Source organism: Myxocyprinus asiaticus, chromosome 8 (assembly GCF_019703515.2).
Source record: "Myxocyprinus asiaticus isolate MX2 ecotype Aquarium Trade chromosome 8, UBuf_Myxa_2, whole genome shotgun sequence".
NCBI lineage: Eukaryota > Metazoa > Chordata > Actinopteri > Cypriniformes > Catostomidae > Myxocyprinus > Myxocyprinus asiaticus.
The window spans coordinates 44,409,131-44,424,364 of NC_059351.1; the positions used below are offsets into that span (position 1 = coordinate 44,409,131).

The 15,234-nt window shown below is 37.9% G+C and overlaps 1 protein-coding gene across 5 annotated transcripts in view; it reads right to left on the reverse strand.

The window, feature by feature from the left end:
• Positions 1-1,171: 1,171 nt before the first annotated feature.
• LOC127444871 (patatin-like phospholipase domain-containing protein 6) overlaps positions 1,172-15,234 on the reverse strand; it is a 51,613-nt gene continuing 37,550 nt past the window's right edge. For 2 of the 5 annotated variants that reach the window (XM_051704466.1, XM_051704464.1), the window contains exons 28-34: positions 9,006-9,122; positions 7,332-7,480; positions 4,873-5,025; positions 4,480-4,596; positions 4,209-4,296; positions 3,854-4,002; positions 1,172-3,645 (exon numbers count right to left, since the gene is read on the reverse strand). In XM_051704466.1, the coding sequence (XP_051560426.1) occupies positions 3,568-3,645; positions 3,854-4,002; positions 4,209-4,296; positions 4,480-4,596; positions 4,873-5,025; positions 7,332-7,480; positions 9,006-9,122 (851 nt within the window). In that variant the 3' untranslated portion in view covers positions 1,172-3,567. Of the gene's footprint in view, positions 3,646-3,853; positions 4,003-4,208; positions 4,297-4,479; positions 4,597-4,872; positions 5,026-7,331; positions 7,481-9,005; positions 9,123-15,234 lie in introns of those variants that run through there. The other 3 variants (XM_051704467.1, XM_051704465.1, XM_051704468.1) reach the window with 3 other exon arrangements.

A 15,234-nucleotide genomic window follows, 5' to 3' on the forward strand; every position in this document is an offset into this window, starting at 1 on the left:
CTGCTGGAAAAACCAATCCTCAGAGTTGGGGAACATTTTCAGAGGAGAAGGAAGCAAGTTTTCTTCCAGGATAACCTTGTACGTGGCTTGATTCATGTGTCCTTTACAAAGACGAATCTGCCCGATTCTCCCCAGATCATCACCGATCCTCCACCAAATTTCACAGTGGGTGTGAGACACTGTGGCTTGAAGCCTCTCCAGGTCTCTGTCTAACCATTAGACGACCAGGTGGAGGATTGGTGATGATCTGGGGGTGCTGCAGCAAGGCTGGAATCGGGCAGATTCATCTTTGTGAAGGATGCATGAATCAAGCCACGTACAAGGTTATCCTGGAAGAAAACTTGCTTCCTTCTCCTCTGAAAATGTTCCCCAACTCTGAGGATTGGTTTTTCCAGCAGGACAATGCTCCATAGCACACAGCCAGGTCAATCAAGGTGTGGATGGAGGACCACCGGATCAAAACCCTGTCATGGCCAGCCCAATCTCCAGACCTGAACCCCATTGAAAACCTCTGGAATATGATCAAGAGGAAGATGGATGGCCAAAAGTCATCAAACAAAGCCGAGCTGCTTGAATTTTTGCACCAGGAGTGGCATAAAGTCACTCAACATCAATGTGAAAGACTGGTAGAGAGCATGCCAAGACGCATGAAAGCTGTGATTGAAAATCAGGGTTATTCCACCAAATATTGATTTCTGAACTCTTACTAAGTTAAAACATTAGTATTGTGTTGTTTATAAATGAATATGAACTTGTTTTCTTTGCATTATTCGAGGTCTGAAAACACTGCATCTTTTTTGTTATTTTGACCAGTTGTCATTTTCTGTAAATAAATGCTCTGAATGACAATATTTTTATTTGTAATTTGGGAGAAACGTTGTCAGTACTTTATAGAATAAAACAAAAATGTTCAATTTACTCAAACACATACCCTATAAATAGTAAATCTAGAGAAACTGACAATTTTGCAGTGGTCTCTTAATTTTTTCCAGAGCTGTATATACATATATATAAACATCCAAGGGGGTGAATACTTTTTATTGGTACTGTATGTGGAAACATGCCAGTCACGTATGGTGAATTAACCTATAGTGTAAATGTCTTTCTTTGTTGTCTTCGCACATTACATTTCACCATTTTTCTAATTTAAAAAAATTCCATTAAGTCAGCATGGTATTAAATAAGATTTTATTATTTATTAGGGTTTTATTTAGAATTTATTTATGAGGCTATACATGTTAGATGTCTGAACCTCTGTTGCCTCATATTTTTTTCCATTATCAGTGCAAAAATGCTAATCAAGCAAAGTAAGAAATTGTTCATTATTCTCTTTTTCTTGTGTAATAAACAATTTAAATATCTCTAGATAGCTTTTAAGTAAAAAAAAAATAAAATAAAAAAAGACAGTGTTAAAACAAATAAATTCAATTAAATAGTGGGAAATCTTTTCTGTTTTCAAACACATGAAATGTTGGTCACAGCAAAAATAAAATAAATAAAAATAAAATGCTGAGATGAAGCAAAAGTGTGAAGGATTTAGGGATTTGTACATCTTTTCCAAAAACAATGAGGTTTCAGGCATATGTACAGGTAATGATTAAAGTGTCGGTTGCTGAACTTTGGGGAAAGGTGACATTTGGCTGGAGTGAAAGTCTATGCAAGTACAAATCTGATCCATTACTGAACACTGACAGTCTGCATCCCTGGCGTATAACAATTCCAACTGCCCAGTGAAAAACCTGCCGTGGTCTAAAGCTAGGCTCGGTCAATATTTTCACATCCAATGTGATATTACAATTATTTTTTGTTCCTGTTTTACTATGTGAATGTGAAATAACAAAGTAAGCCATCCACCTTGTCTACTTGAAACAAAAGTAGCTATGTATTCCAAGGCTAAACACACACACACACACACACACACCTCCATACAGGAGTTTTGGCATTAATGCAACTCTTCATGAATAATCTTGCTCCCTACCTACTTTGTTTACATCCTCACCATCTACCTCACTCACTTCCTTGCACTCTACCTCACTCACTTCCTCGCACACTACCTCATTTCCACACCCTCTACCTCACTCACTTCCTCGCTCTCTAGCTCACTTCCTCACTCTCTAACTCACTTCCACAGCCTCTACCTCACTCAATTCCTCGCTCTCTAATGCACTTCCTCACCCTCTACATCACTCTCTAACTCACTTCCTACCTCACTCACTTCCTTGCTCTCCACCTCACTCTGTAGCTCACTTCCTCGCTCTCTACCTCACTCTCTAACTCACTTCCTCACCCTCTACCTCACTCAGTTCCTCACTCTCTAACTCACTTCCTCACCCTCTACCTCGTTCACTTCCTCACTCACTTTTCATTCATTTCCTTGCTTTCTACCTTGTTCACTATCTTGCTCACTTCCTCACTCTCTACCTTGTTCAATTCCTTGCTCTCTATCTTGCTAACTTCCTCGCTCTCTACCTCACTTTCTTGCTCTCTACCTTACTAACTTTCTTGCTCTCTACCTTGTTCACATCCTCGCTTCCTACTTTGTTCACTTTCTCAATCTCTACCTCATTTATTTCCTCTTCCTACCTCATTCACTTCTTCGCTCTCTGCATCACTTAGTACACTCTCTCCATTTCAGCAATCAATCTGTTTGTTAGACATTACTAGCAATCCTCTATAAACATAGCCCACATTTCTTCATTCTATCTATATCTGCATAACTTCTACAAACATTTCATTTCAAAATTAAATACTAGCAAATCAGTCACAACTGATTTGTTGTCTGTCAACTAATTTATTGAAAATGTTGTGACTTGACTCACTATGAAGCAGCATCAGTCCCTCTTAAGTCTTTCAGATCTTTATCGTGCATAGTCTATTCTCAGCTGCAGAGCTTCACTGTAGACCATATCCTGGTTCTTTGCAGAAAACCACTTTCATTCTTAAGGGCATTTTATGAAAGAAAAGTCACCAATGAATGTTCAGTTTGGGGCTGTAGACACGCATACACACACATTAGTAGAATTAAATGAAATTAAAATCACAAACCAGTCACACTTCACATTTCCTACAAAACTGGTGTTGTATGAAAAACACCAGGAAAACCAAGTTTAAGAACATAAGGATTGTGGTATAATGGCCATAGACATCATTCTCGTGATACTCCTTTTGACATTTATGATGCAAGATACCAAAACTATAACAAATAAAAATAAAAAAAAAGAGGTAGAACCCTTCTTGTCAGTGGCACAGTATCTCAAGAAGTAGTTCCCTGTTTATGTGGGTCCATAACTTCCTTGGTGGGCCCCCAAAATCCCTGGACCCTTGTAAAGTCTTGAGCCAAAAATACCCAGAGACAAAACAACAACAGAGGGAGACAGTTTTGGTGACAAGTTGTAGATAACGTAGTGTTAATGGATCTATATCACAATATCTTTGGTGACTTCCCAACAAACTTTTTAATTCAGAAGTCCTCTCTTCTGTGATGATCTTTATACTCTTCTGCCCCTGGTAGGGATCTACTTCTCTTTCCAGTGCCCTTTGACCTCTGGACCTTGCACAACTTTATTTTTAGCAGTCTGAGACCTCAGAGAAGATGTTGGAGTCCCGGGTGATCTTCCTCCTCTGACGGACCGACTTATCCTCATCCTAAACACACACACACACACACACACACACACACACACAAGAGAGAGGACACAACATTATTATTTGTTATAGAGTTTGATCAACATCTTTCATGTAGACTATGTTCTCTGAAAAGTGACTTGTGTATATGTAGCCAGGTTTTGCAGGCTTATTTATTTTTGGGTGAACTGTACCTTGAAGGCAGTATATACAAGGTGTGCATACTCACTGTTGTAAAAAACCCATTTGGTCCCCAATCTCCAGGAGAATTGTCCTCAGGGTCTTCAGCCTCATCCTCCTCATCTTCTTCACCATCTTCCTCTCTCACTGGGTCCATCCCATCCTCCTCGTACTCAGTTGCATAGTCGGACTCCTCTGCTAGACATATGGGACAACATACAATTAACAAGTAACGGTACATTATAATAGTACTTCACATTCATACATATACAGTCTAACTCTATCAGCTGTCAAAAATATATTTTAATTAGCTTGAATGGTGTCAATTCTATCTTAAATTAACAAATAAAAATAAAAATAAAGGAGTAAATTTTACATGTGAGGAAATGCTCTGAGTAACTGACCATCGGCTCCGACGTAGCTCTGCACTGGCTCAATCCTGGACACGATCTCGGCTAGATCGGTGAAATCTGCGCTAGGACACGTGCATGACTGAAACAAACATAAAAACAGATAAATCAATAAAGTAATAAAATAAAAAATACATATTTATTAAGTAATGAATTATTGATGGATCATAATTAACTAAAGAGAGTGAGGTGGTAACCTTTCTGTAAGTCACTGTCAAAATGATTCAACGGTGGCTTGTTTTAATGAGATACTGAGAGAACTCACATCTGTTTTCTTGCCATCATTATAGTCTGCTGATCGATGGTCTTTTAGCATGTTTTCAATGATGTCACCACGAGCCCACTCAGTAAACACCAATTTACCATACTGGTAACCCACATCCTGAGAGAAGACAGAAAAACCTTCCATATAGCAGATGTGGGAAGCAATCGTTTACAATTTAATTTACAAGCTATATGTATATAGCTTATTCAGTATATAATCTCTAAATACAACTTTTAATTTTACTATACATTTTAATGTATATAATACCAGCTAAGACCAGTAAATATTTAACAATGGCTCTTTAAAAAAAAAAAGAGAGAATAAAATTCATTTATTTTATGAATAAGAATAATTGTCTAATGCTAATCTGTGGACTTCTGTGTGTGTTCTCACATAGATTTCATCGAATTTTCCAAAGTCCATGGTCTTAAAGCGGTCTATGGGTGGGCGAATGTACTCGCAGTACGCGCTTTTTTTGACCAATTCCAGCTGCCGTACACAGGAGACGTAGGCCAAACGGGACTGGATTTCAGCCATGTCAGGCACCTGAAAGACAGAAATACTTCCTTTTACACCAAGCATGATCTATTTCAAATGCTGTACAGTTTCAATATACAGTGAATTCATAAAGTATTCAGACCCCTTCATTTTTTTCAAATTTTATGTTGCAGCCTTGTGGAAAAAAAAAATATTTAAAGCATTTTAGCATATCAATCTGCACTCCATACCCCATAATGACAAAGCAAAAAACTGATTTTTGATAACTTTGAAAATGTATTAAAAAGAAAAAAACTGCAATATCACATTGACATAAGTATTCAGACCCTTAACTCGGTACTTAGTTGAAGCACCTTTGGCAGCGATTACAGCCTCAAGTCTTTTTGGGTACGATGTGACAAGCTTTGCACACCTGGATTTGGGGATTTTCTGCCATTCTTCTCTTCAGATCCTCTCAAACTCTGTCAGGTTGGATGGGGACTGTCAGTGGACAGCCATTTTCAGGTCTCTCCAGAGATGTTTGATTGGGTTCAAGTCCAGGCTCTGGCTGGGCCACTCAAGGACATTCACAGAGTTGTCCCTAAGCCACTCTTGCATTGTCTTGGCTGTGTGCTTAGGGTCATTGTCCTGATGGAAGGTGAACCTTCGGCCCAGTCTGAGGTCCTGAGTGCTCTGGACCAGGTTTTCATTATGGATATCTCTGTATTTAGCTGCGTTCAGCTTTCCTTCAACCCTGACCAGTCCTCCAGTCCCTGCCACTGAAAAACACCCCCACAGCATGAAGCTACCACCACCATGCTTCATCGTTGGGATGGTATTGCGCAGGTGATGAGTGGTGCCTGGTTTCCTCCAGACATGATGCTTGGAACTGAGGCCAAACAGTTCAATCTTCGTTTCATCAGACCAGAGAATCTTGTTTCTCACAGTCTGAGAGTCCTTTAGGTGCTTTTTTGCTAATTCCAAGCAGGCTTTCATGAGTCTTGCACTAAGGAGAGGCTTCCGTCTGGCCACTCTGCCATAAAGCCCAGATCAGTGGGGTGTTTCAGTGATGATTGTCCTTCTGCAAGTTTCTCCCATTTCCACACATGATCTCTAGAGCTCAACCAGAGTGACCATTGCGGTTCTTGGTCACCTCTCTTACCAAGGCCCTTCTCTCCCGATTGCTCAGTTTGGCTGGACGGCCAGCTCTAGGAAGAGTCCTGGTTGTTCCAATCTTCTTCAAATTAAGAATCATAGAGGCCACTGTGCTCTTGGGAAACTTCAATGCAGCCAGAAATTTTTTGTAGCCTTCCCCAGATCTGTGTCTCGACACAATCCTCTCTCGGAGTTCTGCAGGCAGTTCCTTTGACCTCATGGCTTGGTTTTTGCTCTGATATGCATTTCAGCTGTGAGAATTATATAGACAGGTGTGTGCCTTTCCAAATCATGTCCAGTCAATTGAATTTGCCACAGGTGGACTCCAATCAAAGTGTAGAAACATCTCAAAGATGATCCAGAGAAATGGGATGCACCTGAGCTAAATTTCAAGTGTCATAGCAAAGGGTCTGAATACTTATGTCAGTGTGATATTTCAGATTTTTCTTTTTTAATAAATTTGCAAAGTTATCAAAAATCTAGTTTTTGCTTTGTCATTATGGGGTATGGAGTGTAGATTGATGTGGAAAAATCAATAATTAAATTTTTTTTAGCATAAGGCTGCAACATAACAAAATCTGAAAAAATAAAATAAAAATAATAATAATAATAATAATTAAGGGGTCTGAATACTTTCTGAAGATTTTATTTTCATTCTTGATCTGGAAATGTCAATGTTTATTCTGTAAAGGAAGATTTATCAACTGGGGTTCACAAACTTCTAGTGGTATATGGAACTGCTGGATGTTTGTGTGATCAAAATACCAAAACCAAACAAAATAAAATGAGTAAAATTTAAACAAGTCAATATATAACACTTTAATCAGACCTTATATTAAAAATTAAGTAATACATTTATTATTCATTAATGAAAGATTCGAACATTATTTAAAATCTGAGGAGATACTTGAGTAATAACTAATAATTATAAGTAATTCAAGTAAAAAATAGGGGTTCTGCTGACAAAGTGTTTGGGAAACCTGTCTCTGTCAATCAAAGAATTGTAAAAAAAAAATATATATATACTGTATATATGCAAAAGTCTCTTATTTATTCCTTCATAAAAATTTTTTTTAAACCAGACAATTAATTGAGATACAATTTTAAATCTAAAAGCATTTGAGAGCAGTTTCTTTGGTTTTCAGAAGAATCTGAAAAAAGGCTTTCTGATACAAAATTCTGATAATGCTGAACAGTTCTAATATCCCACATTCTCTCACCTTCACTTTTTCTGCCCACGGGTTGATTCGTTTCCATAGCAGCCACCAGCCAGAAAGACAGTCACCGTAGTTACAGAGATCAGTCTCATCCTGGCTGCCCACATCAATGGCGATGACCGTTTTTGTGCCCATGTTACGAGCAATGTCCGCTGTACCATATTAGAGTGCCAATTGAATGCGTGCGCACGCACACACACACACGCACGCACACACACACACGCACACACACACGCGCACACACACACACGCGCACACACACACACACGCGCACACACACAAAGACGGACATCCACAGGGTAGCAGGAAGAATTGACATAGGCCTACTGTTAATATTTCAAAGCAAATAATCAAATCCAAATAAATAAAAGATCACCAATCAACGCTGTTTTACCAAACTCATATATGTTAACATGTATGTTAACATTTGAAGACGTTTCACAAGCCAAAAACTGTGGCAAAACAGCATTACAGGAGTGTGATCAGTACAAACCAAATGATGGAAAAAGACAACTGCAATCAATGATGATCAGTTTTGAGGATCAATTAAAATCCATCAATGGCCCATCAAGGCTTAAAATATTTGAGTGATGGATTAGAAAATTTAGTTTAAAATTGTAACATTTAATAACACAATTACTTTTAAATGTTCAGAAACATAATGAGCATGCAAATAATAATTTTCTCCTTGGCAGCGTTAACTACTCAGTTGCTCTGATATAAACTGTCAGATTAAAGTCACATGCAAAATCTTGTCTTTTTCCCTCAATTAATTTGAAATGCAACATCCCAAATTGAAATGCAACATCTGAACAATTTAAACTTTATTTCAGTCATGTTGCATTGCAAACTGAGGGACATTACGCGATTGTTGTCTGGTGACATTTTCATTTATTTATTTAGACCATTTACTATACTATTTATATATGTATCTTGTTAACATTAGTTAATGCATTAGGTATCATGAACTAACAATGAACAATATAATATTAAAGGCATTTATTATTGTTAGTTAATTTGAGTTCATAATGCATTAACTGATGTTAACAAATACAACTTAGTTTTAAAAATGTATTAGTATATGCTGAACATTAACTAATGCAGTTAACTAATGTTAAGAAATGGAACCTTACTGTAACGTGTTACCAACATTCTTATATTGTAAAAAGCTCTTTAAACTCCAGATTAAGACCAACTGCACACCAGACAACAACATCAACATCAACTTAGAATGACCGACATTTACAGTATAATCAGATCAAGATTTCATATTTTTAATTGGCTGGTGAGGACTAGAGGTCAAACACCTGACTTTCTTTGTCCACACCACCCAATCCCTGCAAAACTTTATCCATTTGAATCTCTGAACAAATCATGAATTAACCTATAGGGCTGAAAGGAGGCCAAAACACTAAAACCCATTATAAATGAGCTGTTATTTCTCTCAAGCATATTAAAATGTTACAACAAATTGCACTTTAGACAAATTCTGTGTTCAAATGGATAAAGCAGAACCACTCACTCTACCCTCAAAATGATAAAGGAAATCACATTATACTTACTCAGAGCCAGACAGCTCTTCAAAACCCAAATTAAGCAATTTCCCAACCCTGATTTTGTTTCTGATCCCAGTGGCCCTCTCTCTGTAGCGTAGGGTTGCTCTGGGGGTGTACTTGCCTGGCAGGTTGTTGATGTATCCTCCATCCATGAGCAGGTTCCCATCTTTGGGGTCGCAGAGGGGTGGCAGGTACCCGGAAAGGGTCATGCTCGCCCTGACATAACGCCACAGGGAGCCTACCACACCGGGAGGAGGATAATAACCTCTTAATAATGTCTAGTGAATGTCTAAATAACGTCCCAGCAACGTTTGGAGGTGAAGTCACATTTCTGGTTAGTCGCGCACTGACTAGCAGGGAGAGACAGTGATGGTCACCCAAAGGACGGTGTGCAGTGATTTAGTTTGGCCTACCTCATACAGCGAACCTCACCTTTGACATTTTGAGTGTGTATTTGTAGGAGTCAGAAGTAGGGTAAACACTGATGAGGTAAGGCGGACTTATCTTTCATCTCTGCCTCACTTCTCCCGCCTCAACACTCCTAAAGCTCATTATTACCTAATATTTTTTTTTTTTTTTTACTATGTAATGCAGAGTCTTAATTAAAACTTTTTTCCATTAAGATATTTTTAAAATAAAGTTCATTGGATAATAATTTTTTTCCCACCACTAAAAAATGTGGGTGTTTTTCCCCCAAAATGTTTGATCTGTCATGGGTTTTTTCTTATAGTCTACAGTACATCATTGCCAAAATTGCATCAGTGCTAATATATTCTTAAGATTCATATGCAGATTGTATCACAAATGCTTTATTTTCATCATAACTTACTACAATCATGATGAGCTTCTATGGCAGAGAGCTTTGAGGAGACAGAGTTTGAAAGACAGTCTCAGGTTGAGTTTGGAACTGCATACTACAGCACTACTCATACTATTTCTGCCATAGACACATATTGCAGAAGTAGTCAGAGTAGTATGGGGTAGTATGCCATTCTGAACTCAGCCACTGTGAACATATTGGGCACTGCCAGCTTGTCCCAGCCTGCAGTAAAACACTCAACCAGCAGGTGTCAGGAGAGGCGTGGCAGTGAGTGACATGGATTGGAAGGAGACAGAAATCAAGAGAGGCAGGTGCATTCAGCGTGTGGTGCTCCTAAAGCAAAAGAATGTCCACTGATCAAGGTAAAAACAATATAAAAAGACATGAAGAGCCTGAAAACCTGTCAGCTGGTTCTGTCTGTTTGAGCTCATTTTAAGTTATAATTTTAAAGGACTAGTTCACCCAAAAATGAAAAGTTGTCATCATTTACTTGCCCATGTTGTTCATAACTTTCTTTCTTCCATGAAAGTTTCCTTTTTGGGTGAACCATTCCTTTAAAGGGATCATGACATAATCGTAGAAAACATTACCTGTCTTAGGCCAGTTAGGATCACTACTTTTTTTAAGAATGTGAAATGTCAGAATAATAGTAGAGAGAATTATTTATTTCAGCTTTTATTTCTTTCATCACATTTCCAGTGGGTCACAAGTTTACACACACTTTGTTAGTATTTGGTAGCGTTGCCTTTAAATTGTTTAACTTGGGTCAAACATTTCTGGTAGCCTTCCACAAGCTTTGGTTGCTGGGTTTGTAGGCCTCCTTGCTTGCACACGCTTTTTCAGTTCTGCCCACAAATGTTCTATCGGATTGAGGTCAGGGCTTTATGTTGCCCACTCCAATACCTTCACTTTGTTGTCCTTAAGCCATTATTCCACAACTTTGGAGGTATGCTTGGGGTCATTGTCCATTTGAAAGACCCAATTGTGACCGAGCTTTAACTTCCTGGCTGATGTCTTGAGATGTTGCTTCACTATATCCACATAATTTTCCTTCCTCATGATGTCATCTATTTTGTGAAGTGCACCAGTCCCTCCTGCAGCAAAGCACCCCCACAACATGATGCAGCCACCCCCATGCTTCACGGATGGGATGGTGTTCTTCGGCTTGCAAGTCTCACCCTTTTTCCTCAAAACATAACGATGTCATTATGGCCAAACAGTTCAATTTTAGTTTCATCAGACCAGAGGACATTTCTCCAGTAAGTAAGATCTTTGTCCCCATGTGCATTTGCAAACTCTTGTCTGGCTTTTTTATGGCAGTTTTGGAGCAGTGGCTTCTTCCTTGCTGAGCAGCCTTTCAGGTTATGTCAATATAGGACTCGTTTTACTGTGGATATAGATACTTGTCTACCTGTTTCCTCCAGAATCTTCACAAGGTCCTTTGCTGTTGTTCTGGGATTGATTTGCACTTTTCACACCAAACTACGTTCATCTATACGAGACAGAATGCGTCTCCTTTTTTTTTCCAATTTTTTTTCTGAGGTCTTGGCTGAATTCTTTTGATTGTCCCATGATGTCAAGCAAAGAGGCACTGAGTTTCAAGGTAGGCCTTAAAATAAATCCACTGGTACATGTCGAATTCAGTACACCTCCTATCAGAAGCTAATTGGTTAATTGTCTAAAGGCTTGACATCATTTTATGGAATTTTCCAAGCTGCTTAAAGGCACAGTTAACTTAGAGTATTGTACATTTTTAACCCACTGGAATTGTGATATAGTCAATTAAAAGTAAAACAATCTGTCTGTAAACAATTGTTGGAAAAATTACTTGTGTCATGTACAAAGTAGATGTCCTAAACGATTTGCCAAAACTATAGTTTGCTAATATGAAATCTGTGGAGTGGTTAAAAAAATTTGTTTTAATGACTTCAACCTAAGTGTATGTAAACTTCTGACTTCAACTGTATATATATATATATATATATATATATATATATATATATATATATACACGTATATATATATATATATATATATGTGTGTGTGTGTGTGTGTGTGTGTTCCCTGAGGTTTAATTATAATAGTAGTAAAGTTTTTTTTTTTAAAAAACAGACATATTTTTGTAAAAGATGATACATTTCCTGTCAGAAATGCTCGGTTTTGGTGCCAGTTCTCCTTTAAGACTTGACAGTAAATGCCCACTGTTATGATTGGATCTTGACTGGAAGCCACAGGTCTCTGCAGAACAATAATGGACATTTCCCAATCTGTGGACATTTTCAAACTGGAATGGGCATTTCTGAACTATCCAATGAAAGTAGAGAATCTCAATGTAGTATGTAAATTGTCTAGCAGTTGAAAAAGGGCCATCCCTGTTCGAAAACATCCACTGATCGGAAAACGTCAGAAACTTTAAAGAAAACTTTACCTTATTACGGAAGTAATAAGGTAAAGTAAGCACTGATGTGTTGTTGTGAAGGTGGTCAGATGCAAATGTCTACCACAGTGTCACCTCACATTGTGGAGGAAGTAGAAAACGAGTCGTTCTGGAGGCTTGGTTTCAACAAATGCTCTTTTAGCAGTGAGGAGAAAGTTTTGAGTTCTGAAACTTACAGTCTATTTTTATAGTACAATGACCTCTTTAATGTTAAAAGATCAAGGGAAATTTGATTCCTCATGTCATGACCCCTTTAATTTCTGTGTACCGTATTACATTAATTTAGCTTAAGTGGCTAGCTTAGGCTTAGCGCTAGGCTGGCTTAGTGGCTAGTAGGATCCAGAAGACACCCCCCAGTGACCCTTGACCTCATGATTACTGTATATGTGAAGAACAACAGCCTCAAGAGGCACTGAAAGGCATGCACCACAAGCACACAGAAAGTAAGTGAGGCAAACAACGCGTTTGGTGTGATGATAGCCAAGCTCATCATAGATGGAGGAGTGCACGTGACGTGTGCATAACAGCAGTGCATAGGAAAAGCTACGTCAACCTGAACAACAAAACAAAGACAATGACACAAATATAAACAGAATCAGAAAGTGGCCAGAATTAAAAAATTAAAAAATAAACTAGAATATTAAAACAAAAAGAAGCTGTCATTTACATTGTCTGTACTGAAAGTCACCAACAGCGTCAATGTTGTTACTACTCATTGCAGCTTTATGCAAATCAATTTGCTCAACCTTTCCATATGACCCACTGGCACTACACTGTAAAACAATACTCTAAAATTCACTGCTAAACAGTCCTGACACGAACCTTGTTTACTAAAGATAAAATTAGCTGCTTAACCCAAAATCTCTCCAGTCACCAGCTAAAATTACAGCTAAATCTTACAACACCATGTTTTCCTAAATCCTATAGTGGTTCAATTAATCTTGAATCGAAAATAAAATAACAAACTGCAAAAGCCGGATAGTTCCAGATCTACAATCTGACTGGATGAGCTTTGTTCGAAGCCATTATATGCACACCTGTGACTGCACATTACTTTAATTCTATCTTAATGTGGCACGTTGTTTGGCAAGTATAAACAGCCAGTTAGGATAATGAACTAAAACTGTATCCTATAAATAAAGTGTCCCATACAAAAGAGCTAAATAGGCAAAGACTGGGTTTGGATGAAGTTGAATTGAAAAACTGAATTGAAATTGTTAATCTTATGGTCCTGAGGCTGAATCATGTATGAGTCATATTTCACCCAAAATTATATATATATATATATATTTCACACTACCAGTCAAAAGTTTTGAAACACTTGACTGAAATGTTTCTCATGATCTTAAAAATCTTTTGATCTGCAGGCGTATGCTTAAATGTTTGAAATTAGTTTTGTAGACAAAAATATAATTGTGCCAACATATTAATTTATTAAATTACAAAACTAAGATTTAATAAAATAAAAAAAAAAATAAGAAAAATGTTTTTGAAATTGATGACTTGGACCAAATAATAAAGAAAAGCAGCCAATAAGTGCCCAACATAGATAGCAACTCCTTCAATACTGTTTAAAAAGCATCCCAGGGTGATACCTCAAGAAGTTGGTTGAGAAAATGTCAAGAGTACATGTCTACAAATTCTAGGCAAAGGGTGACTACTTTGAAGATGCTAAAATATAACACAGTTTTGATTTATTTTCAATTTTGTTTAGTCACAACATAATTTCCATAGTTCCATTTATGTTATTCCATAGTTTTGATGACTTTACTATTATTCTAAAATGTGAAAAAAAATTATAATAAAGAATGAGTAAGTGTTTCAAAACTTTTGACCGGTAGTGTGTGTGTGTGTGTATATATATATATATATATATATATATATATATATATATATATATATATATATACACACACAGCTCTGGAAAATAAATAAGAGACCACTGCAAAATTTTCAGTTTCTCTGGATTTACTATGTATAGGTATGTGTCTGAGTAAAATGAACATTTTTGTTTTATTCTATATAGTACTGACAACATTTCTCCCAAATTCCAAATAAAAATATTGTCATTTAGAGCATTTATTTGCAGAAAATGACAACTGGTCAAAATAACCAAAAATATGTGGTGTTTTCAGAACTCGAATAATGCAAAGAAAACAAGTCCATATTCATTTATAAACAACACAATACTAATGTTTTAACTTCGGAAGAGTTCAGAAATCAATATTTGGTGGAATAACCCTGATTTTCAATCACAGCTTTCATGCGTCTTGGCATGCTCTCTACCAGTCTTTCACATTGCTGTTGGGTGACTTTATGCCACTCCTGGCGCAAAAATTCAATGTGGTTCAGGTCTGGAGATTGGGCTGGCCATGACAGGGTCTTGATCTGGTGGTCCTCCATTCGAACCTTGATTGACCTGGCTGTGTGGCATGGAGCCTTGTCATGCTGGATAAACCAATCCTCAGAGTTGGGGAACATTGTCAGAGCAGAAGGAAGCAAGTTTTCTTCCAGGATAACCTTGTTCGTGGCTTGATTCATGCGTCCTTCACAAAGACGAATCTTCCCGATTCCAGCCTTGCTGAAGCACCCCCAGATCATCACCGATCCTCCACCTGGTCGTCTAATGGTTAGACAGAGACCTGGAGAGGCTTCAAGCCACAGTGTCTCGCACCCACTGTGAAATTTGGTGGAGGATCGGTGATGATCTGGGGGTGCTTCAGCAAGGCTGGAATCAGGCAGATTCGTCTTTTTCCAGCAGGACAATGCTCCATGCCACACAGCCAGGTCAATCAAGGTGTGGATGGAGGACCACCGGATCAAGACCCTGTCATGGCCAGCCCAATCTCCAGAACTGAACCCCACTGAAAACCTCTGGAATGTGATCAAGAGGAAGATGGATGGCCACAAGCCATCAAACAAAGCTGAGCTGCTTGAATTTTTGCACCAGGAGTGGCATAAAGTCACCCAACAGCAATGTGAAAGACTGGTAGAGAGTATGCCAAGACGCATGAAAGCTGTGATTGAAAATCAGGGTTAATCCACCAAATATTGATTAAAAACATTACAGTTAAAGTTAAAACATTAGTATTG